We start from the raw sequence: 27,668 nt of genomic DNA on the forward strand, positions 1-27,668 counted from the left end.
TTATCCCCATTTATATACAAACAGCAAAAATGTTAAGAACTTTTTCAGGGTCATACGACTAGTAACCAACTGTTAAAACTGGAATTAAAAATACACCGCCTCACTCCAGAGCCTTGACTATTAAACCACGATAGTAGACTGTTTTAAATGAACTAATTGGCAATTTAAGTAGATCAGGCTTTATTATCTAAAGTAGTGAGACATTATCATTTACCCTTATGTCTCAGTACAGTGAGAAGGTATTGAGTTTTTGCCCACTACTGAAACAAGTAATCATGCAAGAAAAAGGTTGCAGAATAGCCCTGGCCAGTTTGGCTCAGCGGTTAGAGCGTCCGCCTGCGGTCTGGAGAGACCCGGGTTCGGTTCCCGCTAAGGGCGCGTACCTCGGTTGCAGTTTGTCCCCGGCCCTGGTCGGTTGTGTGGGTGGCAGCCACTCAATGTGTTCCTTTCACATCGATGTTTCTCTCTCTCTCTCTGTTCCTCTCTCTCCCTCCCACTCTACCTGAACAAAAAAATGGAAAAATGTCCTCAGGTGAGGATAAAAAATAAATTAATTAATTAATTAAAAAAAAGAAAAAGGTTACAGAATAAATTTCTCAAAATTTTCCATAGTAAAATACAAAAGAACACTTTTGGTATCTATATGGCTTTTCTGCAGGTCAGAGTTGGCAGATCACAGGAAATGTACCAAGTACTATGCTGAATATTGAAGACACAGTAACAAACAAAATTCTTGCTGTATATGAAAAGATAGATAATGAACAAAAAAAAATATCTTGTGTCAGGTGGAGAGAAGTACTATGGATAGACAATCAGATTCAGGTGGTAGGGAGTTTTGAGGTAGTGCTGGTTATTTCATGTGGTATGCTTAAGAAAAGGCTTCTCTGGGAAGGTGGTAGCTGAGCAGAGATCTAAAAAAAATAAAGGAAAGTACCATATAGTGATCAGGAGAAGTGTGTTCTAGGGAGGAGGAAAAGCAAGTGTAAAGATCCTGAGGCAGAAACAGTCTTAAAGGTGCAGGAAACAGCAGAAACTCTAATTGGCAGAGAAAGATAGAAGAGGAAAATGAAGAGACAGTATGACTTTAGGTTATGTAGGGCTTTGCAAGCAATTGTTGGGAGTTTGGCTTTTTCCAGGATGGAAAGCTGTTCAAGTGTATTAAAGAGCTGTGACCCGATCTACCTTACATTTTAAAGGGATCACCCTCATTGTCATATAAAGAATAGATAGAGGTGAAGCTAAGATGAAAGCAAAGAAAATTAGGAGTCCATTAAACATTTGAGAGCAGATTGTGGCTTAGACCAGGGTGAAAGCTTTGGAGATGGTGAGAAGTATCGGAATATACTCTAACAGTAGAGATAATAGGGCTGACTGGATGTGGTGTGTGAGAAATGAAGAGGAGGTAGGATGACTCAAAATTTTTGGTCAGAGCAGCTGTAAGAACAAGGTCGGCATTCACTAAGATGGAGAAGAGGAGAGAATGGCCAGTTGTATTTGGGTGGGGGTGTTGCCAAAAAAGTCTTTGTAGAAAGAAATAACACTTGAACAGAGTCTTGAATAGGTATTATAAAGTTAGGAAAGGTCATTCAGGGATCACATACAGGGTGAGTCTTATTTCCGTCAGAATGGGTACCATGAGCCAAGGCAAAAGCAGATTAGAAAGTGAGAATAAGTAGTCTGTTAGGACTGGATCAGAAGGTGTAAAACTGGGAATGTCAGCAGGACCTAATTAATAAAGTCTTTCATGTGTGCCCTTGACTTTACAGGTACCTTGCCACATGCACAGAATTTGAGAACCATGGTCTAGATTCATAGCTGTGAAGTCCTTTATCATATGAAGTCTGCCTTCATCCAAAATACCATATAGATCTCTTTTATTTCTAATCCTATCCAGCTGCTCTAATCCCATAGAGATCTTTTTTTTCTATTCTGTGAAACATCTATGTCTATGCTTATCAAAAAATCTTAAAAGTCTTCTGATACTGGACATTCTCATGTCCACCATCTTATGCATATCATCTTAAACCTTAATGGGTATCCCCCAAAACACTAACATAAAGAGCTTGCTAGTGAAAAATGGGTGAAGCTGAGCACATGTAGCCTTGAGAAAGTATTTTGGGTACTGACATGGTGGGAAGACAAGCTTCTCTTTGCTTTAGCTTCGTAAAAGTGAATGAAAACAAACAAGCAACAAACTTGGCTAATCCTACCTGTAAATATGTATATGATTTTAGGAACCCCAAAATAAACAGAAGTGAAACCACTCTCTCTGGTATACATAAAAAGAAAGAGAGCAGAGTCTTATTCTTTTTTCATTAGATTTTCATCCAGATCACCCGGAAAACACATGGTTATAGATGTGTCTCTGGATTAGCAGTGTCATTTGCCTTGTAGATGTACCTACAACTCTCTCTACTCGCTATTCTAGATATCTGTCTCACCATGAACAAATTATTTTATTTATTTTTTATTTTTATTTATTTTTGTTACAGATGTTTCTCCTTTTCTCCCCATTGATACCCTCCTCTCGATCCCCCCCCCCCCCAGCATTGTTGTCTACGTCCATGGTTATGCATACACGCATATAAGTTCTATGGTTTATCTCTTCCCTCTCCCCATACCCCTCTTCTGAGGTTTGTCAGTCTGTACCCTACTTCAATGTCTCTGGGACTATTTTGTTCATCAGCTTGTTTTGTTCATTATATTCCACAAATAAGTGAGATCATGTGATATTTATCTTTCTCTGATTGGCTTGTTTCACTTAGGATAATACTCTCCAGGTCATGAGCAAATTCTTTAAACAAAGTCCCAGTGAGTCAGTCTGTTGACTAAAGGGCATAGGATACACAATATTTGAATCTGGATTCCGTCAGGACTTTGGGTTTCTAGGCAAGTCAGTTAATGGCTTTGTTTCAATTCTCATTTTAAAAAATAGAATAAAAACAGCTGCATTACCTATCTAACAGGAAGAATGGAGTACATGAGAGTACTTTATAAAATGCTTCAAAAATGGTAAAGCACTTTAAACATGTAAATTATGTATTTCATAATATAATTAAAGTATGTGTGTTATTTTTTCTTATGTCTAATCTTCCTGAGAGACTTATAAATTCCTAATGAGTAGGACCCAATCTTTTTACCCCAGTGATTTTCATGTCAGCTGTTAACTGGCCCCATTTGACAAACTTCTTAAAGATACACATTCCCAGCCTGTGACCCATTCCAGATATCCTGACTCAGAATCTCCAAGGATGGGCTCAGGAATAGGAGTGTCCATGTGACTCAGGTGATCAGTCAGATTGGAGAACTAATGTTACATGATATTGGACATCTTCCACCCCTAGTAACACCCAGTATCTGTACATAGCAGGAACATATCTGATAATGGAGAAGGATTAAAATATAAATGTATCTTCAAGAAGTAAGATCTTAAAAAGTCACACTAATTTATAAATGACAATGTGATAGTTTGGTTAGAATAGGTCTAAACAGGGAAATGACTTCTAGAAACCAACCTTGAAGCTAAAATTGATCATCTGGTCTTGAATCCTGACTTCATATAGGAAGTGAAAGTGCAAAAGAAGTAAAAAAAAAAATTCAAAATCTAACCTAAACTTGCAGCCATTGTGTCCTTCCTATTTCCTTTGCTTTTTTATTTCTCTGGATATGCCACACACCACACACACACACACACACACACACACACACACATACACAACTGGACTGTATCACTTTTCTATATTGCTAAGTAAATTAGCTTATCAGATTCAAGTTATTCATCGTTTGAGAACCTGGTATGTTCAAAGTCTCATTTTATGTGAAAATATAAGTCCCTAGAATCTTGCTTAGATGAGAGAAATAAGATAAGGACACCTGTCACTATAATACAAATAAGTGAAGTTAACACCCACCAGTTAAAATAGACCCCTATCTCTCCCCTCTCCCATGTGGTCAAAATCAGAAGCCAGGGGAATAAAATTAATTAGTTTATTTAAAAATCAGGATTAAAGTGAATAAAGGTTAGGGAACAGTTAGCACACCAAAATACAAATAGAAGAAAACAAACTGTTCAGGGTCAGTCTATGAATGACAAGCATTCTTTAAGGGGTTCCTTTACATGAGGATGCCCTGGAATGCTGCAGCAATTAATCAAGGACTTTGAAGAATGGGAAAAACATTTAATAAACAGAGATGGAAGGAGGGCAGTCCAGTGGCAGCTTGAGCTTTATCTGGAAGAAAATATATTCTGCTAGTACATAGCAGTTTGGCAGTTATTTAAGACACTTGAGTGTGCCCCAACCCACGGGCAGTGCCCTTCTCAAAAGATAAAATGAGGCTTTCTCAACTCTGACTGCTGCAGCTGCAGGCCCAGCACTAGGCACGACCCCACTGATGCTGCAGCTCCACCTGGGGAGGAGGTAGGAGAGAAACAAAGACAATCACTCTCCTTGTCTAGTTTGTAATCACTAAAGGATAATTTCCAGATCCTGAACTTCAGATCCCAAACACATGGCTAATGTGAAGGTATCCTCTTTCAAGAAGAGTTTGGCATATGGCCACTACCTATTTCTACCTACTCTGAGAAGAGAGATGAGAAAAAAGGAGAGGAGAGGAAGAGGAGAAAGAGAAGAAAAGAAACAAAACCACAGTTTCAGAAAACGTAAATAGATGAATTTTTGGGAGCAAAAATAATAAAGATAAACGGGGCTGGTATAGGAGATCTTAGAATATGTGTTAAAAGTTGGTGATAAAAATAATTATCAGTTCTTTATTGCTTACCATGAGCACTGGGTTCACATCTCTTTAAATCCTTACCACAACCCTATAATCTTATCTCCATTTTACAGATGAGGACACTGAGGCTTTTGAAGTTAAATAACTTAAAAGCTTTTAAGTGACTGAGCCTGACTAAACCCAGGTTATGGACTCCAGAACCCATGTTCCTATCCCACATTATAATGAGCTAAACCACTTAGGTTCAGTGATGGGCTGTAACTTGGTTACGCTTATTTGAATTCAGATAACAAAGACAGGCCTTCTCATTCTTCCTCATCTTCAGTGATTCAGAACTGATACATATGAGCACCTCCTTTTCAATGCTAATGCTAACACAGTACCTCCTTCCTTGTTAACAACAACTTTAAAACAATATTTATCTTCATGACTCCAGAAGGACCCAATTCCACGTCACATCTCCATATTGTTACTATCAATTTTCATTTTTGACCTCTTGCTACAACATATAAACAAATATTGGCCGACTTTGGATCTCTGCACCTTCACTCCCAGCTCCAGGGCCCTAGGAAGGAAAGTCCTAGAAACTAAGTAAGTTGCACATTGCTCCTGGTATAATGATAAAATTGTCACAGTCAAGGGAAGCCTGGGTCTATTTGGAGCATGAGTAATTAATAACAAAGGCAATTTATGTCTCTAGTTTTCTTTCCAAGACACTCAGGTGGTTTCTATTTAAACTTTAAACATACAATACATATTTTATTTGCTTTGAACTGTGTCAGAATTTAACCATGGACAGAAAATAAAGCCGTTGATATGATTTTCATCATATTTTTACCACAAAGTACATATGCACCAGGCATAAACAAATTAGTTTATACAGTGTTAGAAATGAGGAGACATTAGAAATCAGATTGGCCTACTCTTTCATTTTCTACTGATGAAAACTGAGGCCCAAAGGGCTGGCATGTCTTGCATGAGGATCTACATTGAGCCACTTGCAGGAGGTCAACACATATGGGTTTGACACAATAGATATTTACTCCATGTGTGCAATGGCTACTTGAGTTCCATTTTGAGGTATTTGACTGCTATTTTAAAGTGGCTCGTTTCTAAAACAGTAAGTAGGGAAAATTTGGGGGTATGTCTGCAAGTAAATGTAAGACCAACCTGAATCTAAGAATGACAGAGTTGCCCCAATGAAATGGGTGTTTCAAATGTATGTAATGGACTTGAAGGGCTTTAGAACATGCCGCTCCAAATCTGCTGCTTTGGCACATGGATTATTTTGAGCTGAAGGCACTTAAGAAACAGCAGATGCAGAAAGAGGCCTCTGGCCTCTCCCCTTCTACCTAAAAGTAGGTTGTAAAATTTCCTATGAGAAACGTGCTCTCTCTGTACCAAGAAGAGAAGAATATTCTTATCATCAGAGACTGGGAGTTGACACCAGAATAGACCTGTACAAACAAAGCTACTAAAATAATAACCCTGATCTTCTATTAGTTTTTCTCACGTATTTTTTAGTCACTGTTCCACAGTTTACAGCCCCAAACTGCTTTGTCTTGTCACATCCCCACAATTTATTATTCTTTGTAAAAAAAAAAAAAAGAAAAGATATATAAGTGTCTGAGCCTAATGTCTTCTGTGGGTCTTAATTTTCCTTCTGAAGACTACTGTGTACACACAAAGATATTAAATTGAGATGCTTTTCTGCTGTTAATCTGCCTTATGTCAGTTTAATTTTTAGCCTACTCCTCCCCAAACATAAGAGGGAGAAGGAAGTTTTTCCTCCTCTACAGACTACAGTTAGGAACATGGGCTGTTCTTCCACCACTATCATTATTACAGGAAATTGATACACGACCCAGCTCTCCCACCCTCTTCACAATACAGTACTCCCTAAATTCCTGGGAGAGCCTTCACCCTTACCATCATCAACCATATATGGACAAGCTTTCTAAGCAGAGGGCCAAAATTACACATCACGTGGTCAATACTAGGAAATGATGTACCTTCCAAGTAAGTGTTCTGTGAGTGGCAACTCGATAAACTTTTCCCTCAAAAGACATCTTCTTTAAAAGTTCTATGGCTCTCAAAACCCACATTTTGACAAAATATAAGGTTAAGTCTATTTTAGAATGAAAGAACTTTTAAAAACAATCAACAAGTACCATGGCTTCATGAAAGAAAATATTACTTTAACGCCCCTCCCCCAAATCAGGACACAATCTCCAAATAAATGTCTTAAGCAAGGACAGTTGGAAACCTTAAATCAAACAGACACACACACACACACACACACACACACATTGCATTCTTCATTTTGATCACTTCACTATGGACTAGTAGCAGTCTAAATACTAACATTTGAAAAACATAGCTATAAGCAATGGAAGCCACTAAATGTTCTAAGAAAAGAAATAACAAGAATAGATTTGTTCAAGAAAGACATGTCTGATGACAAATGCAATGGATTAAGGAGTGAAAGAACAGGCTGATAACTACCCCCTGTGCTGAGGTAAAGCAAACCATATTCTCTGGCCCCTTAAAGGATTAAAAACAATCTAATGTTTCTCATTGATGCATACTATATGTGCCTAATTAAAAACTGAGAATGAATATTCTACAGAATCATATTAGGTGATGAATTAAACATGGCAAACAACTAGAGATAAGCACAGATAAGTTGAGCAGACGAGAAGAGGGAGAGAGAATGGAGAGGATTCGGAAATGTGGGAACACTATAGCAGTGACTAGAGAGCCATTTGCTAAATTCGTTTGCCTCTTCTTCCTGGATACACAACTAAGTTACATTTCCAGAGTCCCTTGCAATTAGTTATGCTATGGGACATAACAGAATTCAAGGAGAAGCAATAGTGGGTACTTTCAGCTGAGAGAGCAGGGAAATGGATGTACCCCTTTTTACTCCCTTTCCTCATATGCCAGCTGAATGCAGAGGACTCTAAGGCCCTAGAGATGGGCAGAGATATAAAATGGATGAATCTCTGGATGAATGCATGGGAGGCTCCCCACTTACTAGGAATACCTGTTATATATATGAGAAAACAAATTTGCTAGTGTGAAGCCATTATAATGTTTAAGTTTGTTTGTCACACCAGGCAGCATTACCCTAAAAAAAATATCCAATTCTCATGTGTAAGTTTTAAAGAAAAATAACAGCTTTATTGAGATATAATTTATAGAAGTTTAAATCCGATGGTTTTTAATATGTTCACAGCTGTGCTATTTAATTTCAGAACATTTACATCACTCCACAATGAAACACTATACCCATTAGCAGTCTCTCCCCATTTCTCTCCAACCTTTCCAGTCCTAAACAATCACTAATCTTTCTGTCTCTATAGATTTGCCTATTTTTGAGATTTCCTGTAAATGGAGTATTACAATATATTGTCTTTTGTGACTAGCTCAAACTTTAACTTAGCACAGTGTTTTCAAAGTTCATCAATGTAGCATGTATCAGTATTTCATTCTTTTATTGCCAAATAACATTCCATTGTATAGATAGATCTTATTGCATTTGTCCATTCATTAGTTGATGACTCATGACCAAACTTTTCCTATCTTTGCTATAGGTTCTTAAAATATCTTAGCACCATACTGAAGAAATGATTCATTTATCCTGAGGATGCACACAAACATTAAAGCCTTGTTGGTTAAAACCATCAAGATTTTACCAAAAAGTAGTTTATTTGACTTAAAATCACTCACAAAATTCGAAACCCCTATTAGAGTGATAACAGAGAAAGTCCCCAAGAGTGGAAAAAACAAACAAACAAACAAAAAAAAACAAGAGGAAAGCACACAGTTAATTCAAGAATTGTAAAGAAAAAATAATGTGTTGCAGCCAGTCTGGCTGCAGCCTCCACAAGGATGTACTTTGGGGAGGAACCCAAGGAAGTAAACCTAATATCAACACAAAGCAATTAAGTAGAAATTAGGTATTGCTGGGTCAGGAGAAAAAGTTCATTAAAGGAACCAAGTCTTAGTGTTTCTCTGAAGATAAATCCCAGCTAGTCTAAAAATCATTAAATCTTAATGACAGAATCAATTTGTTGGTGGTGTTTACAAATGAAATATTAACATATTTCTGTAACCTGGAAGTCTGGAATTGTGGTTGCCTTTACATGTTACAGAAGTTCAATTTCTGAGATTTACAAATACCGAAAAAAATACCGAAAGACAAAAACACTGCCTCTGTATTTGCTCTCTTTAGGTCATCAGGAGGACACTCCAAAGAAAGGACTGACTCTGCATGCACTACATTCATTTGATAGACACTTATCAAGCACCCCTTGTTTCCCAGGCACTATGGAGGTGTTGGGAATATAAAGATATAGACATAGAATGTAGTAAGACCTATAAGAGAGTCCTGCATAAAGGGGAAATTTGGAGAGAATGACTAATTCTGACTGAGCTCCTTGTCTCAAAATATATTGTGCTGGGTCTTTATGGATGAGTGTACTTGCTATGAGAGAAGGAGAGTGAGGAAATTTGGGTAGTAAGCATGTGAAGAACAAGGACTTGAAACCATAAAAGGGCATGGCAGGTTTAGAGTTAGGATTATGCAAGGCAAAATTATACAGAATGCAGAAGTAGGCTGGACACCAGTTTGTGTACAATCTATAAAGGGACTTGTATGGCAAGCTTAGGAGTTTAGATTTTGTTCTTCAGCCAGCAGAGAATTAGCAAATTTGTTTTTGAAAGAAGCAGTTACATGGTTGGACTATTTAAAAAAATTTTTTATGAAAGCACACACACACACTCACAAAATAAAAATTACTACATACACATTAACCGCTTAACAATTGTTAAAAGTCTTTTCTACTTTTGCTTTATTTTATTTAATAAAACATTTTAAAGCAAACCTTCCACCTGATTTCATTTCACCCCTACATCTTTACACATTGATGTTCTAATCTATTTCACATCTAACTAAATTAATTGTATTGTATTAGCTTCATTTAACCATTTGTGAACTGAAATATCCTTAATTATCTCATAATTATCTTTTTTTAACAGTAGGTTTGCTCAAATGAGGAGCCCAATTAATTTCCCATGTTGCAATAATGATTCTTAAATATCTTAATTTAGAGCACCTCCTTGTTGTCCCACCCTCTTTTAAAAATCCCCATGCCACTGACTTAGTGAAGAAAATTGGTATAATGTTCTGGAGTCTGTCCCACATATTTTATTTATCTGTTTGCTTCCTTATTGGTGTAATTCAACTTTTTTCTTGTATTTTTCCTGTTTACTATAACTGGTAGTTTACTCTAAAAGGCCTAATTAGACTTAACTTCAATTTTTTAAAGGCAAGAATACTTATAAGTGGTATTGTATAATTTATATTGCATCCTATTGAGGTACTTAATACTGGTGCCCCACTCAGAGTGATGCTAAGACTGATGATAAGATTTTCTTAGAGGAAGATGACTTCCTAGTCCACGCAAAACCTTCACACAGATGCTTATAGCAACTTTATTCATGATTGCCAAAACTAGGAATCAATCTACATGTCATTCAATAGATGAAGTGATAAATAAACTGCTTCATCAGACAAAGAAATATTGATATCAGTGCTAAAAAGAGATATAGTAGCAAGCCATGGAAAGACATGGAAAAAATTTAAATGCATATTTCTAAGTAAAAGAAGCCAATTTAAAAATCAATTTTATTAAACTTTTAGTTATAAGATAAATAATTTCTGATGACCCAATATACAGCATGATAATTATAGTTAACAAAACTATGTTTTATAATTAAAGCTGCCAAGAGAGTAGACCTTAAATGTTCTCACCACAAAAAAGAAATTGTAATTATTTGATGTGATAGAGGTGTTTAACTATCCCTGCTGTAGTAATCATTTCACAAGATATGTCTATTAAATCATCACATTATATACTTTAAGCTTACACAATGTTATATGTCAACTACATTGCAAAAATACCTGAAAAGAAAAAAGAAAGTTAATTAAAAACATAATAGATAACAAAAAACGATGATGCTTACAAAAACAAAACATAAAAGACTTATAGGTCACTAAGGCAAAGCCTTTGATCTCTAATCATGGTGATATTATCCTCTTTACTTTCTTCAGATAACATCTTTTTTTCTATCCCATAGATTACTATCTCTTCTGTTCTGAATATTTTAAAATATCTGATTGGTGTTCTTGTTAGTAAGGTAAGAAAGTCTGCTTTATCATATTTCTTCCTTACTTCCAAATTGACAGCATTAATTGCTATCACCTTTCAATGGCTTAAAAAGTAACAGGTTCATATATGTTTCACCAATGCTTATTTTTTTAAACCTCCCCTTTTCTTTTTTTCTAATTAAAAAATCTGACTCACTGTTTTAGTGAAAATTGGGCATTTATCAGTTGACATAAGTGAAAATTCAGGAATGGCACTGCCTTCAGACATAGTCTGTTCCAGGTACTCATACCACACCATGAGGGCACCATGCTATTTAGCATGGGATTCTCCTTTCTCTGTAGGGACTTCCTTCTCCAACTTCTCTGTTTAGAAACTGCAGCCTCAGGTTCACATCTTCCCAGGTTTTACCTCCAAAGGACAGAGAGGATACCACATCCCAGTATCTCCCATACAATTCCCAGAATTCATTCTGATTCATCCAATTTAGATATTTCATCCACACTTGATCTAATCACTGTAGGAATTTTGTTTGTATAAGCTTCATCATTTCATGTTCCGATTGGCCAGCTCTGTGCCACATGCTCTGTGCCATACAAAGGAACGGCTAGTTCAAAAGGATATTGGATGCTGTTACTAAAAAAAAAGGGTAAATGTTTTCTAAGATAAAAAAAAAACAAAACAAAAGAAACCATTCTCTACTTTGTACTATGCTTCCATAGTTATCCTGTTGTCTTATCATCCCCACTTTACAGATGAAAAACTAAAATCCACTGAGTGGTGTGGTTAGGAATAAAACTCAGGTCTCCTCTCTGTTAGCTTGGAGTTATTCTCCTGCATTAGATTGTGCTGCATATCAAGATAAATATTCATTACTTCAAAAATGAAGAAAAGAACTCTGCCCCTGAAAAAGTGTACTTTTCTTGCTAGGTAAAACAAAAGATTTTGGAGGCAAATGTAAAAGTTCTTTTTTTTTTTCTCTCCAAATTATCAGTTCTTATTCCAAATGTCTCTGAAATCAAAATGATAAATAGAATACAAATCAGCTCCTAAGACAGTTGATGGCCCTAAGGGACAATAAATGCTCATTATTCCTATCGATCTTAAAAAGTTCCCATGATTCAAACAGCACAGTTGCTGGCAGAGTGGGTTGTTTAGCATTAAAGAAACTGCCCTAGTGCTCTTCTAATAGTTTATCTAGTTTCTGGTTTAAGTCCCAACGTATCCTAGCTGAATAATTAATTTCCCCCAGTAAAAGGATTATATTAAAATGAATACACCTTTCACTCAGTGTAATGCTTGGTGTGGGTTGAACCTAACTGAAACCATTAACAACCTAGAATAATTTACCTGAAATAAAATTTGCTTCAAAAAAATGAACTGGCTAATGGAAATGAGATCAATATTTAAAATCCAGACTAAACTATTCTATTTTAGTACTTCCCACTCATTGCTTTGTCCTAGAAGTACAACATGGTAGAACTAGTAAGTTTTTCTTGATAAACAAACTTTAAATTCTACAAGGGCAAAGGCCATTCTTATTGCATTCACTGTCTCACATCTATACAGAGATGACCAGCACAGGGAAGATATATAAAATATGTTGAATAAATGAATAAATAAATGATTTCTTTAACTTTCAGCATTTGGATTCCACTGTGACATACTTTGTTTTCTAGAAATTCTAATCACAAATTTCAGAAAGTTTTTCCAACTGTAATCTCCAATTTTAGAAATCTCTCTCCTTCTTCAAGGCTAACTTGTATTTTCTGCCCATGTCCCTTTCAATTAGAATTCATTTACTGCCTCGTTTTCATATATATATATATATATATATATATATATATATATATATATATATATATTCCTCAAACTGTAAGTTTCTTGATGTCAGAAATCTAAGTTTATCCTTTTAATATCCTCCACAACCTAATACAGCCCTCAAATGCTTAAGTATGAATTTCCACTTGTTTCTTATAACTGGGAAAGTTTTTGGAAAGACACACTGAAGAGAAGTACAGTATGATGTTTAAAACAAATAAATAAATAAATAAAAGGTAGGCCACAGAAAATAAGAGACCATGGAAACAGAAGGAAGGGATAAATTCTTTCAGAGTTAATTAGATAATTATATTTAGGCATTAAATTGGTTCCAAGTTTTCTAGCACACAAACAAAAAGGAAGACACCCAATTTACATGTCAGAAGACTATGCATTGGCAGAAATATTGTTATCCTTGAAATTAAACCCAAGTAGTTTATCAGGGATCACTGTAGTAGAAGCAAATGGGCATTGGAATCAGGTGGTCCTGGTTTTATATCCCATATCCTGCCTCTTTTCTAATTGTGTGACTATGGGCAGGGCATTTAAACACTCTAGACCTCAGTCTCTTCATCTGGAAAATGAGGACTTTGATAACTACAAACCCCTCAAGGTTATTGTAAGGAGTGTTATTAAGTTAATTAAATCATCAATAGTACTGCATGCTTACTATAACTGTGCTGAGGGCTCTGTGTGTAATAGCTCATTTCCCTCTCATTCCTTCCTCAGAGGAAGGCAACTGAAGTAGTGGGATAAAGAACTGGCCTAAGGTTCCACAGCTGGCCATCTGTGGACTGTCAGTGGGCACTGCATCAAAGCTAATTCCCTTTTCCTTGTGTGGCCTGATGACTATCTCCCACCAGCCCATTTTTACAAAAAGAATAACCACCCCTGCCAGTGTGGCTCAGTGGTTGAGCACTGACTCATGCACCAAGAGGTCACCAACTCAATTCCTGGTCAGGGCACATGCCCAGGTTGTGGGCCAAATCCCCAGTGGGGGGCACACAAGAGGTGGCCAAAGTTTTCTCTCATTGATGTTTTTATCTCTCCCTCTCCCTTCCTCTCTCTCTAAAATCAATAAAGAACAAAAAAGAATAACCAGCACAGCATGATTTCTTATATGTATCACTTCTTCGGAACTAAGGAATATACTTGTACCAAATTTAGACCAATATAAAGAGGAAATGGCAGATGACATAGAAATCTCAATCTCTCAAGAATTATACAAAATATATTCTGTATGTCTTCTTTGCATGTTTGTATGCATTAGTTTACATCAATCAGGTCAAACCACAGCTTTCTCTGACTTGACCTCACTGAATTTTCCCTGGTTACTGGACACAGTAACATGTCGCCTCCAGCCTCATCCCATCATTCTCTGCCTCCTAGGAGATCTTAATTCCAGGTAAGGCAGAAGTCAAAAGAACATTTATTATTTAGTGAACTATAGAAGAGTCAATGGACTGAGATTGAAAAGATGTCAGTTCAAGTTCAGACATGTCACTCTTTAGGTATAGGACCTTGGGAAGGTCACTCTAAAATGATTGTCACTATTGACAGAGTGAATAAAGTGGACAAGCTTAGTAATTATCTGATTGCTTCCTTATGCACCTATCTCAGGGACTGCTACTCCAGGATGAGGAGGAGATTAAGATGTCATCAAGCTCTAGCTTAATCCTGGGTAGATCTAGTTTTATCGATTTTTATTTACTGGGTGTTGTCTTTGGTTTAAAAAAGGGCTTCTGACCCATTGAACTAGATGATTGATAATGGTCCTAGTTCAATAATCTCTGAATGCACATCCATTCCTGGCTGTACTGACCACCAGTACTGACTGCCCTAGGTGGGACCTCTGTGTTACAATCTGCCACTAGTAGCAGTAGAGGTGGCAGGTTTACTAAGAGACAAATTAACAAAGATATTTCTTCCTTCTCTTTGCTAACTTCTGAAAAAAATATTTCAAATGGTATCTTTTCTCTGAAACTAGCAAGGGGATGGCCACAGAAAGACACTGGTTGCAAGTGAGACCAGATAAATCGGGAAATTATTTACTGCTTCCAACAAATTTGAAAAGAAAAGAACCCTTTCTCCCCTTTAGCACTGTGGGGAGGAAGTAAACAAAACATTCCATCTGATGTGATTCAGAATTTCCCAGACGCTAAGCCAGTCAACCCACTGGAGAGCTCTAAATCACTAGGATTTTCCCAAAGCATCCACAGGGCACAGTCATCTCTTGTGAAAAAGGCAGGAGCAGAGTGGACTGACTGCCAGGCTCACAGTCAGGAGATCTGGTCATATCTTTCCTCTGTCTCTCCTTGTTTGGAATTGGGCAAATAACTTTCTTCTCTGGTCTTGGTTTCCAAATCTGTTAAAGAATATTCTGGACTAGATATGTGTTATCAAAGTCCCTTCTTGCTACAACATGATGTGTACCTCCAAATAATCTAGGAGTCAGCCAAATGGATAGCCTTAAGTCCTCTGGTCTATGTTATACTTCTCAATATTTAAGTAGAAATGCCTCAAGCCCCAACCCGGTAGGCCAGCAATTTTCAACTAGTGTGCTGCGGCATACCAGTGTGCCACAAGAATTTTTAAAACATTAAATACCTGATTATTTACTCAGGGGCACTGACCTCTTTTCCCTTAGATTTAAAAAAAAAAAATGACAACACATAACACAATAGTTGGCCAGTATGGATGGCCTGTCTTGAACCACAAATATATAGGTCATGTAACAGAGTCGCATCTTTTTGGTCATGTCACATAATAAGGTTGCATCTGACTGGTTAATTCTAGGTACCAGAAATCCTTATATACAAGTATAGGCACCTGATGTATATATTTTTTTTAAATATGTTTTTATTGATTTTTTTAGAGAAAGGAAGGGAGAGAGAGAGAAACATTGATGGGAGGGACAAACATCCATCGGCTACCTCCTGAATGCCCCCTGCTTGGAACCGAGCCTGCAACCCATGCATGTGCCCTGACTGGGAATCGAACCAGGACCTCTCAGTCCATGGGATAACACTTAATCCTCTGAGCCACATCTGCCGGGCAGCACCTGATATATATATCACAGAGTGAGAGGGAGGGAGAGAGAGAGAGAGAGAGAGAGAGAGAGAGAGAGAGAGAGAGAGAGAGAAACACAGAGAGAAACATCAGTGTGATAGAGCCACATTGACTGGTTGCCTCCTGCACAACCTGACTAGGGCGGGGACAAACCGCAACCGAGGTACGTGCCCTTGACTGGAATCAAACCTGCAACTCACTGGTCCGTGGGCAGACAGACGCTCTAACCACTGAGCAACACTGGCCAGGGCAGCACATGATATTTTAAAAAAATCTCTTTGGCCAGTGTGGCTCAGTTGGTTGGGTGTTGTCCTTGCACCAAAAGGTTGCCGGTTAGATTCCTGGTCATCAGGGTAGGTAATTACTATTATTATATTTTATAAATCAATCAAAATTATACCTATTTTTTGTCAGATTGGCAAAAAATATGTATTTTTGGTGTGCTGCAGAATTTTAGTAATTAGTTTATGTGTGCCATGAAATGTAAAAGGTTAAAAATCACTGCTATAGACTATGATAAACCCACTGACCCTCCCCTTAGTGCCTCCAAGGTTTACTGGGTGGGTTATATTCCTCTTAGGCATATCTTGTTCAGATGATCCATTTACACTGCATTCTTGAGATTGTACTTTTCCTTTCATAGCTGATTTTTATTTTTCTCTGTAGTTTATGCTAATATTTCAAGACATGCTTTCTTTTTTTCCATTTTTTCCATTTTCCTCTAAAAATGACATATTAAAGAACAGTGAATGCCCGGCCAGTGTGGCTCGGTGGTTGAGCGTTGGCCCATGCACCAAGAGGTCGTTAGTTCGATTTCCAGTCAGGACACATGCCCAAGTTGTGGGCCTGATCTCCAGTTGGGGGCATGCAGGAGATGGCCAATCAATTTTCTCTCTCATCGATGTTTCTCTCTTTCTCTTCCTCTCCCTTCCTCTCTCTCTCTAAAACTAATTAAAAAAATGAAAAAAGAACAGTGGATAATAAACATTAACAATAACCACAAATAGGGAACAACAAAGGAAGAGTTCCATTACAGCAAAGCAGGTTACTTAAGACTGAATTGTAAATATTTCTATTCTTAAAAATTGCAGGTGATTATTATCACAAAGGTCTGCCAAATCTTTTTATTGCTTCTCAGCCCTCAACTCTGCTACAGATCCTTGCTACTCCCATCCTTTCCAAGTCCCCTCCTGGGAAATTCCTGGATATGTAAAACGTTACCAACTTCATTTTATAGAGTAATTCAGCTCTCTCTTCCTTTGTGTAATGATTTTCTTTCACCATGCCCTGAAACTAATTTTCCACAGCTAAAAAGGCCAAAGTATTTTTTCTAGTTGATCTCTCTGTTCTTTAGTTTCTTTATCTATAAAATGGGAAAAACCGTATTTCTGTGGGTTATTGTGAGGCTTCAAGGAGATGAGGCCTGCTTTGCACCCCAAAAAGTGCCTGGTACATAGTCATAGTAGGTGCTCAATTTAATGTTAGCTATTATTTGTTATTGGTATTTGCAATATTATATAGTCTTTTAGGATTATTTTGAGGATTAGGGACAAAATGTGTAACACAGGGTGTGCCTAATGGAAGGCCCATTAAAACATGTAAATGTGTTAATATTTATAAAAGGTTTACTCGATGCCCAGTGCTGTTCTTTTACGTACATGTAATATTCACAGCAGCCAGGAGAAGTAGGTGCTATTCTTATCCTCATTTGACAGATGAGGAAAGCGAAGCAAAATGAGGTTAAGTAACTTGCCTAGGTTACGCGGCTAGTTAATGACATAACTCAGATTTAAACTCAGGCAATTGGACTTCAGAGTCTGTGAATTTACCTACCAGGTTGTTCTGCCTTTTAATATTTTTGGTAGCATTCATAAATAAATGAAGACAGAAGTTTCATCCAATGCATATTTTAGCTATAGGAATTTGTATCAAGGACAAATTTTCTTGACATACTTTTTAAAGTAGTTTTGGCAGTTGACTAGGTCTTCCAGGAATGCTATCAAGAAGTCTGTTTTTTTTTAAAAACTTGTTTACTGTAAAATTCATCTAGTGTATAAACAGAACCATTCTGCACAATGCTAAATCATGAGATTTCAGCAAATGGATCAAGAAAGTGTTGGATTTCAGAATTCCCTCTATTTATTTAGATGTATTTGCTTCAAGGATGACATTACTAATGGAACTCATACAACCAAGGAAAGCCAAAAGCAAAATCAATCTGGTATTTATTTTGAAGTCACACAATTGTTCCTGTCCTGCACTGTAATTAAGCATCCATGCTCAGCTGCCCGGGAAAAAGTTGCAGTTAAGGTTATTTTTCTAAAATCAAACTGAACATTTTAGAGGTCAGCTTCAAGGATAATTAATCCAGTGAAGGAAAAAAGAGGATTTGGGCCTCCATGCTCCCTGCTGCAGATCTGCGATGAGATGGTCTATTGCCATCCTTGAAGTGAAGGCCTTTTGTTGGGGAGTGTGTGTGAGAGACACTTCATTGGTTGCCAAGCCAGTACCCATTCCTTCTCTCCCCAGTCATAACACATATCCTCTTTCCAGCATAACCTGGACTTTTTTCAGATATCCACTCCTCCACACATCCATATGTTTCAAGAAACACTAACCCCCTCCTCCCCGCCTCCAGCAAGTGGATCCTGATTATCCTGATTAAGCTAAGCCATCACAATCACCTTGTTCCCCTGGCTAAATCTTAGAGTTAGAAACAGACTCCTGAACTGAAATGCAAGACATTTTGTTGGGGCTTCTGGAAAATGTATCTGGGTTCTAAACAGAGACACCCCAGAGACAGCTCCTTCTGGAAAACATATCTGGATTCTAAACAGAGACACACCAGAGACAGCTCCTTTCTGCCTCTGGACATTGTTTTATTTGAAAGTAATGCCTGTCACATGCATGGTGATTTTGCAATGCTAAAGATGACAGAAGAGAGAGAAGAAAGCCTGTATCTTTGATGAAACTATGAAGTCATGTGCACTTCTGCGCCTAGAGACTGTTTTTGGCACTCTCTGTTTTTCAACTGTATAAGATAATAAATCTCATTGTTTAAGGCAGTTTGAGTCAGACTTTTCTCTTAGTTGAAGAATTAGCATTCAAGCCCTGGCCGGTTTTTCTCAGTGGTTAGAGCATCGGCCTGTGGTCCAGAGAGACCCGGGTTCGGTTCCCGCTAAGGGCATGTACCTCAATTGCAGTTTGTTCCCGGCCCTGGTTGGGTTGTGCGGGTGGCAACCACTTGATGTGTCTCTTTCATGTCGATGTTTCTCTCTCTCTCTCCCTCCCACTGTATCTGAACAAAAAAATGGAAAAATGTCCTCGGGTGAGAATAAAAAATAAAGAAAGAAAGAATTAGCATTCGAAGTCATAGCAAGCATGCATGCACTTGTGCTAGCTTATACCAGGTATGTGTATTAGGAAGATAGGGTAAACCAGGCTGCTTTTAGGAAAAGAAGGTGGCTCTAACATAAGCCAGGGTGAAACAGAAATTTAGGCTCTGCCCAAACCTGAAACATGGCAAATCTGTCAGCTTGCTACCCAAAGTATGGTCCATGGACCAGCAGCATAGACCTTACCTAGGAGCTTATTAGAAATGCAGAATTACAAGCCCCACCTCTAACCTACTGCATCAGAACATGCATTTTAACAAGACTGGTAGATGTTTCCTATACACATTAAAGTCAGAGAGGTATTTACCTATCATAGGATACTTGAGTCCTGAAAAAGAAACAGGAGAAAGGGGTCCAGCAATATGGTTCCCCAGAGATCTCTTAAACTTTCAAGGCTCAGCTTCCTTCTTCTTCCCCTTGTTCCCAGCTGGAAGAAAGGGTCTGGAAGTCATTTATATGTGCTAGCCCCTCCCAAGGTCCCTTTCTCTAAAGCAGTGGTTCTCAACCTTCCTAATGCCACCACCCTTTAATACAGTTCCTCATGTTGTGTTGACCCCCAACCATAAAATTATTTTTGTTGCTACTTCATAACTGTAATTTTGCAACTGTTATGAATCGCCATCAGAAATATGTGCTTTCGGATGGTCTTAGGCGACCCCTGTGAAAGGGTTGTTCGACCCCCAAACGGGTCACGACCCACAGGTTGAAAACCACTGCTCTAAAGATTCTGCCCACTGACACTTTGAAACCAAATTACAATGCCTGCATGGGAAGATTCTGAACTATTCCTCTGAACCCCAGGTGACAAAGGATGCCTCTCCCTGATACGATGGCTGCTGTAGAGGGCTCTTATTAAACCAAGGGAACCACACATCACAAACCCAGCCATTACATATAAATTCAACTTGGGGCAAGAAAAGCCAAATTTGAGGGACAGGCTAATCCACAGCTGCCAGCCTAGCACACCATGAATATAGTGGGAGTTCAGGCAGGACCTGGTACATAATTTGTGGAGCTAGGTGCAAAATAAAAGTGCCGGGCCTCTTATCTAAAGCACTGAGAATTTTAAGACAACAAGAGAGCACTAAAGCCAAATGCAGGCTCTTCTGTGCCTTCTGCAACTGCACAAGATGCACGTCCATGAAGCCAGCCCCGCTCTCAGGATAAAATGAGCAGGAAAGAAAGGAATGCAGTTGTCCCTGCTTTCAGGAAACTTTTTGTAATGAAACAAAACTATCATTGGAATAGGTCTATGATTAGTTCATGGTAAATGAGATTCTGTGATAAAGCTGTTCATACTAAATATGATTCTTTTTTTTGTGGTTAATCCTCACCTGAGGATATTTTCCATTGATTTTTAGAGAGAGTGGGAGAGAGAGAGAGCGAGAAACATTGATGTGAGTTAGATAAAATGATTGGTTGCCTCCCACATGACCCTGTCCAGCCTCAGGACCAAACCTGCCTTTGACCGGCAATCGAACCTGGGACCCTTTGGTCTTGGGCCGACACTCCAACCGCTGAGCCAAACCGGCCAGGGCTAAATATTATTTTTTTAAATGAAAGGCAAATGGCTAGTTTCTTGGATACAGATAATAATTTTTAAAAAATCATTCCCCTATCCTTATGAGGCTTACACTCCAGTAGGCAAACTAACATTAAAATAGGACTATAATCTGAGATAGCAGATTATAACAGAAAAATCCAAAAAGTACTAAGAATTTGAAATTGAATTACAAATGTACAAAATATAAGTGTCTTCCATAGATTAGTATAGTTCTCTTCCTAATAAAATCTATTTGTGTGTGACCAAACTTTAAAACATTTATTTTTATTATTTTTAAATTTATTTTTTATTTAAGTGTAGTTGGTATATAATCTTATATTAGTTATATTAGTTTCAGGTATACAATATAATGATTCAGCAGTTTTATACCTTACAGTGTGATCACCACCCTAATTCTAGTAATCATCGGTCACCATGTAAACCTATCACAATATTATTGGCTATACTCCCCTTCCCCTTCTTACCCATCTCCCCACTCCCTCCTTCTGGCAATCATACCTTTAGTCTCTGTTTCCATGAGTCTGTTTTGTTGTTGTTTGCTTTGTTTTTAGATTCCACATATAAGTGAAACCATATGGTATTTTTCTCTGCCTGACTTATTTCTCTTAGCGTAATACCCTCTATATCCATCCATGTTGTCCAAATGGCAAGATTTCATTCTATTTTATTGCTATGTACATATATATAATTTTCTTTATCCATTTATTTATCAATGGACACCTAAATTGCTCCCACATCTTGGCTATTGCCAATAAGGCTGCAAAAAAACACAGAGGTGCACATATCTTTTCAAATTAGTGTTCTCATTTACTTTGGAGAAATACCCAGAAGTGGAATTGTTGGGTTGTATGGTTTGTTTGTTTATTTATTTATTTATTTTTTGAGGAGTCTCTACACTTTTCCATGGGAGCTGCATCAGTTTGCAGTCCCACTAACAATGCACAATGGTTTCCTTTTCTCTACATCTTTTTAAAACAAGGTCAAGAAGTAGACTGTTTTAGGGTAGCACAACGAGTATCTGGTCGAGGGACCAAGTACCTCCTTTTGCCTACACAGAAGTGCTGCCTGGTGTGTGCCTACCTATTTTTCTCCTGCATAAAATCTGGTGCTGCTACTCCTTTTCCTCATGACATCCTCCCAAAACATCTACCCCAATCCCACTTCCAGGGGTGGGAAGACCAAACGAAATAACCCATTTTCCCGATTTGTCTGGAGAAAGCTTGGCAAGGGCTAAAAGACCCAAACACGTATAGGAGGGAATGGGGAAATCTGCGTTTAATGTCAGGCCCACTTTAGAAAGAGAAACAAAGACGCAGCTTATTTTAGACTTTCCAAAGCGCAGGAATAGTGAGCCGGTTTCCTATTTTCCAGCTCCAAATCCAACGAACCTGTTGTGAGGAGTCCGATGCAGGCTGCACTGGGGCGGCTGACTGATTAGCAATGCTGGCCACTAGTGAGGTGTGGGAAACTCGCCAGTCTTACGTCACAGCCATGTGTACAAAAGTCTAAAGCTCTTACACCAGTTTGGATGCAGTTTACTCTTGACATCTGGACAAAAATCCCTACATTACAATGAGTACTCCAGAGAAGAACAGAGCATGTGGCGATGTGGTTGCGGGCCACTCGGGGAGTTATATTCTCTACTTGACCCCACCTGAACCCCAACACCTTAAGGGGGCAGTTCATTGTCTCACTTCCGGAAACCTCCGAGTTACTCCTCGCCGTGAGCCTAGAACACATTTAACAAATATCGGAAACCTGAATGTTACACTTGTAAATGTCAACATACTGCCATAATTGCCACTAATCGAGCTTGATTTAACCAAGCGGACGTTTGCCGAAACAACGGCAATGGATGTGATCAAGACCTCGGCTTTTCTGAGGAAAAACTTTTCAAGTAGAGCAGATACGAAGCCTGAAAAACCAACAGGAAGACCGTTTAAGATCATCTTGGATTCCGGATCATTTCATCCAGGCTGGATGCACTCACCCTTTAAGAAACGCTTCCTCGCTCCGGGGAGAAGGCTGTGGGGCCGGAAATCGAAAACCGAACTCGCAGTTCCCAGCATTCCTAGTGGGCGGCGCTTCCCTTTGACCCCGCGCTGGCGAGCTCACATCCGGCCTTGTTACCGAGGAGGGGAAGATGGAGGCCGCGTCGGTGTTGGTTCCGGTAGAGTGGATAAAGGACTGGGAGAAATCGGGGAGAGGCGACTTTTTGGATTTATGCTGGCTCCTTAGCGAAAATAAAAGCCACGGCAGTTCGACTTCCAGAGATTTCCAGCAAGCTCTCTATGAGTTATCATACCATGTCATTAAAGGAAATCTGAAGCACGAACAGGCATCTAATGTATTTAATGACATCAGTGAATTTCGTGAGGATATGCCCTCCATTCTTGCTGATGTGTTCTGCATATTAGATATTGAGACAAACTGTTTGGAAGAAAAAAGCAAGAGGGACTATTTTACGCAATTGGTATTAGCGTGTTTATGTTTCGTTTCAGATACGATTCTAAAGGAACGCCTGGATCCAGAAACACTGGAATCATTAGGACTTATCAAACAATCACAGCAATTCAATCAAAGGTCAGTTAAAATCAAGACAAAACTCTTTTATAAGCAGCAAAAATTCAATTTGTTAAGAGAAGAGAATGAAGGTTATGCCAAATTGATTGCTGAATTGGGGCAAGATTTATCGGGAAATATTACTAGTGACTTAATCTTAGAAAATATCAAATCTTTAATAGGGTGTTTTAATCTGGATCCCAATAGAGTTTTGGATGTCATTTTAGAAGTGTTTGAATGCAGACCAGAACATGATGACTTCTTTATATCTTTATTAGAATCTTACATGAGTATGTGTGAACTGCAAACACTGTGTCATATTCTTGGGTTCAAATTCAAGTTTTATCAGGAACCAAATGGAGAGACTCCTTCATCTTTATACAGAGTTGCAGCAGTACTTCTACAAGTTAATCTTATTGACTTAGATGATCTTTATGTACATCTCCTTCCAGCTGATAATTGCATTATGGATGAACATAAACAAGAAATTGTAGAAGCTAAGCAAATTGTTAGAAAACTTACAATGGTTGTATTGTCTTCTGAAAAAACTGATAAGCAAGAGAAAGAAAAGGAAAAAGAGGAGAAAGTAGAAAAGCCACCTGACAACCAGAAACTTGGTTTGTTGGAAGCCTTATTAAAGATTGGTGATTGGCAGCATGCACAGAACATTATGGACCAGATGCCTCCATACTATGCTGCTTCACATAAGCTAATAGCTCTTGCTATTTGCAAGCTCATTCACGTAACTATTGAGCCTCTCTACCGAAGAGTTGCTGTTCCTAAAGGTGCTAAAGGCTCCCCTGTTAATGCTCTGCAAAATAAGAGAGCTCCAAAACAAGCAGAGAGCTTTGAAGATTTGAGGACAGATGTCTTCAATATGTTCTGTTACCTTGGTCCCCACCTTTCTCATGATCCCATTTTATTTGCAAAAATGGTGCGCATAGGCAAATCATTTATGAAGGAGTTTCAGTCTTATGGAAGCAAACAAGAAGATAAAGAGAAAACGGAAGTCATCCTTGGCTGTTTACTTAGCATTACTGACCAGGTACTACTTCCATCTCTTTCTTTGATGGACTGCAATGCTTGTATGTCTGAGGAACTATGGGGAATGTTTAAAACATTTCCATATCAGCATAGATATCGTTTATATGGCCAGTGGAAGAATGAAACTTATAACAGTCACCCACTTTTAGTAAAAGTTAAAGCTCAAACAATAGACAAAGTGAAATATATAATGAAGCGCCTAACCAAGGAAAATGTGAAGCCTTCTGGAAGACAAATTGGGAAGTTGAGTCACAGCAATCCAACCATTTTGTTTGATTATATCTTGTCCCAAATACAGAAGTATGACAATTTAATAACACCTGTAGTGGATTCACTGAAATATCTCACTTCACTAAATTATGATGTCTTGGCCTATTGTATCATTGAAGCTTTAGCTAATCCAGAAAAGGAGAGAATGAAACATGATGATACAACCATTTCAAGCTGGCTTCAGAGTCTGGCTAGTTTCTGTGGTGCAGTTTTTCGTAAATATCCCATTGATCTTGCTGGTCTTCTTCAGTATGTGGCTAATCAGCTAAAGGCGGGCAAAAGTTTTGACCTGCTTATATTGAAAGAAGTGGTACAAAAAATGGCAGGAATAGAAATTACAGAGGAAATAACAATGGAGCAGTTAGAGGCCATGACTGGTGGAGAGCAACTAAAAGCTGAGGGTGGTTATTTTGGTCAGATCAGAAACACTAAAAAATCCTCCCAGAGATTAAAGGATGCACTACTGGACTATGATCTTGCTCTTCCCCTCTGTCTGATTATGGCTCAGCAGAGGAATGGGGTGATCTTTCAGGAAGGTGGAGAGAGGCATCTGAAACTTGTGGGAAAGCTCTATGATCAATGTCATGATACCCTGGTACAGTTTGGTGGATTTTTAGCATCTAACCTAAGTACAGAAGATTATGTAAAGCGAGTGCCTTCAATTGATGTGCTCTGTAATGAATTTCATATACCCCATGATGCAGCGTTTTTTCTGTCTAGGCCAATGTATACACACCACATTTCATCCAAGTATGATGAACTTAAAAAGTCAGACAAGGGAAGTAAACAGCAACATAAAGTTCACAAGTACATTACGTCATGTGAAATGGTGATGGCCCCTGTCCATGAAGCAGTGGTCTCTTTACATGTTTCCAAAGTCTGGGATGACATCAGCCCTCAATTCTATGCTACATTCTGGTCATTGACAATGTATGACCTTGCAGTTCCACATACCAGCTATGAACGGGAAGTCAGTAAACTTAAAGTCCAGATGAAAGCAATTGATGACAATCAAGAAATGCCTCCAAATAAAAAGAAAAAAGAGAAGGAACGCTGTACTGCCCTTCAGGATAAGCTTCTTGAAGAAGAAAAGAAACAGGTGGAACATGTACAGCGAGTTCTACAGAGACTGAAACTGGAAAAGGACAACTGGCTTTTAGCAAAATCTACCAAAAATGAGACCATCACAAAATTTTTACAGTTGTGTATATTTCCTCGATGTATTTTTTCAGCAATTGATGCTATTTACTGTGCTCGTTTTGTTGAATTGGTACATCAACAGAAAACTCCAAATTTTTCCACACTTCTTTGCTATGATCGAGTTTTCTCTGACATAATTTTCACAGTTGCAAGCTGTACTGAAAATGAAGCTAGTCGATATGGGAGATTTCTTTGCTGCATGTTAGAGACAGTGACCAGGTGGCACAGTGATAGAGCCACATATGAAAAGGAATGTGGGAATTATCCAGGATTCCTAACTATATTACGGGCAACTGGATTCGATGGTGGAAATAAAGCTGATCAACTAGACTATGAAAATTTTCGACATGTTGTACATAAATGGCATTACAAACTAACCAAGGCATCAGTACATTGCCTTGAAACAGGCGAATATATTCACATCAGGAATATCTTGATTGTGCTAACAAAAATTCTTCCTTGGTACCCCAAAGTTTTGAATCTGGGTCAGGCTTTAGAAAGAAGAGTGCATAAAATCTGCCAAGAAGAAAAAGAGAAGAGGCCTGATCTATATGCATTGGCTATGGGCTACTCTGGGCAGTTGAAAAGTAGAAAGTCATACATGATACCTGAAAATGAGTTTCATCACAAAGACCCCCCTCTGAGGAATGCAGTTGCCAGCACACAAAATGGGCCTGGTGGTGGGTCTTCTTCATCGTCCATAGGAAGTGCATCTAAACCTCATGAAAGCTGTGCTGAGGAGAATGATAAATCAAGGGAGAGATCTCAGTGTGGTGTGAAAGCTGTTACTAAAGCATCTAGTGCCACACCAAAAGGCAATTCAAGCAGTGACAGTAGTGGCTCTAATAGCAGCAAAACCATTAAAGAAAATGACAAAGAAAAAGGGAAAGAGAAAGAAAAAGAGAAAAGAGAAAAGACTCCAGCGACTACTCTAGAGACCAGGGTGCTTGGTAAAGATGGTAAAGAAAAACCAAAGGAAGAACGGCCAAATAAAGATGAAAAAGCGAGAGAGACAAAGGAAAGAACACCTAAGTCCAACAAAGAGAAAGAAAAATTCAAGAAGGAAGAAAAAGCTAAAGATGAAAAATTCAAGACTACTCTCCTCAGTGTAGAATCAAAAGGAACTCAAGAAAAGGAAAGAGAGAAGGAGCCATCCAGAGAAAGAGATACAACAAAGGAAATGAAATCAAAAGAAAATGTTAAAGGAGGAGAAAAAAGACTAGTTTCTGGGTCCTTGAAGTCACCTGTTCCCCGCTCAGATATCACTGAGCCTGAAAGGGAACAAAAACGCCGTAAAATTGATACCTACCTTTCTCCATCACATTCCTCAACTGTAAAGGACAGTCTCATCGAACTCAAGGAGTCTTCAGCAAAGCTCTACCTTAATCACACTCCTTCACTTCAGTCTAAGAGTAAGGAGAGAGAAATGGACAAGAAAGATTTGGACAAGTCAAGGGAAAGGTCCAGAGAAAGAGAGAAAAAAGATGAAAAGGACAGGAAAGAGCGGAAAAGGCACCACTCAAACAATGATCGTGAAATGCTACTGGACTTAACCAAGAGGCGAAAAGAGGAAAATGGAACAACTGCAGTTTCAAAACACAAAAGTGAAAGTCCATGTGAGCCTACTTATCCAAATGAGAAAGACAAGGAAAAAAACAAGTCAAAATCTTCAGGCAAAGAAAAAGGTGATTCATTTAAATCTGAAAAGATGGATAAACTCTCCTCCAGTGGCAAAAAGGGTATGTACAGACCCCTAAGCTGAAGGTCTCCTGGAGGAGGATGCCAAAGCTCCATGCATCACTCTCAGAACTACATTGCCCATAATTAAGAACTCCT

General features: G+C 38.4%; 2 protein-coding genes across 17 annotated transcripts in view; one reads left to right on the forward strand and one right to left on the reverse strand.

The window, feature by feature from the left end:
- The window catches only part of SGIP1 (SH3GL interacting endocytic adaptor 1), a 211,995-nt gene that overhangs the window by 161,604 nt on the left and 22,723 nt on the right, over positions 1-27,668 (reverse strand). The gene's annotated exons all lie outside the window — the stretch shown is intronic.
- On the forward strand, positions 22,900-27,594 carry LOC118626302 (THO complex subunit 2-like). Its single transcript, XM_036255778.1, has one exon. The coding sequence runs from the start codon at positions 22,900-22,902 to the stop codon at positions 27,592-27,594; it is 4,695 nt and encodes a 1,564-aa protein (XP_036111671.1).

Source organism: Molossus molossus, unplaced genomic scaffold (assembly GCF_014108415.1).
Source record: "Molossus molossus isolate mMolMol1 unplaced genomic scaffold, mMolMol1.p scaffold_m16_p_12, whole genome shotgun sequence".
In the NCBI taxonomy this organism is placed as follows: Eukaryota; Metazoa; Chordata; class Mammalia; order Chiroptera; family Molossidae; genus Molossus; species Molossus molossus.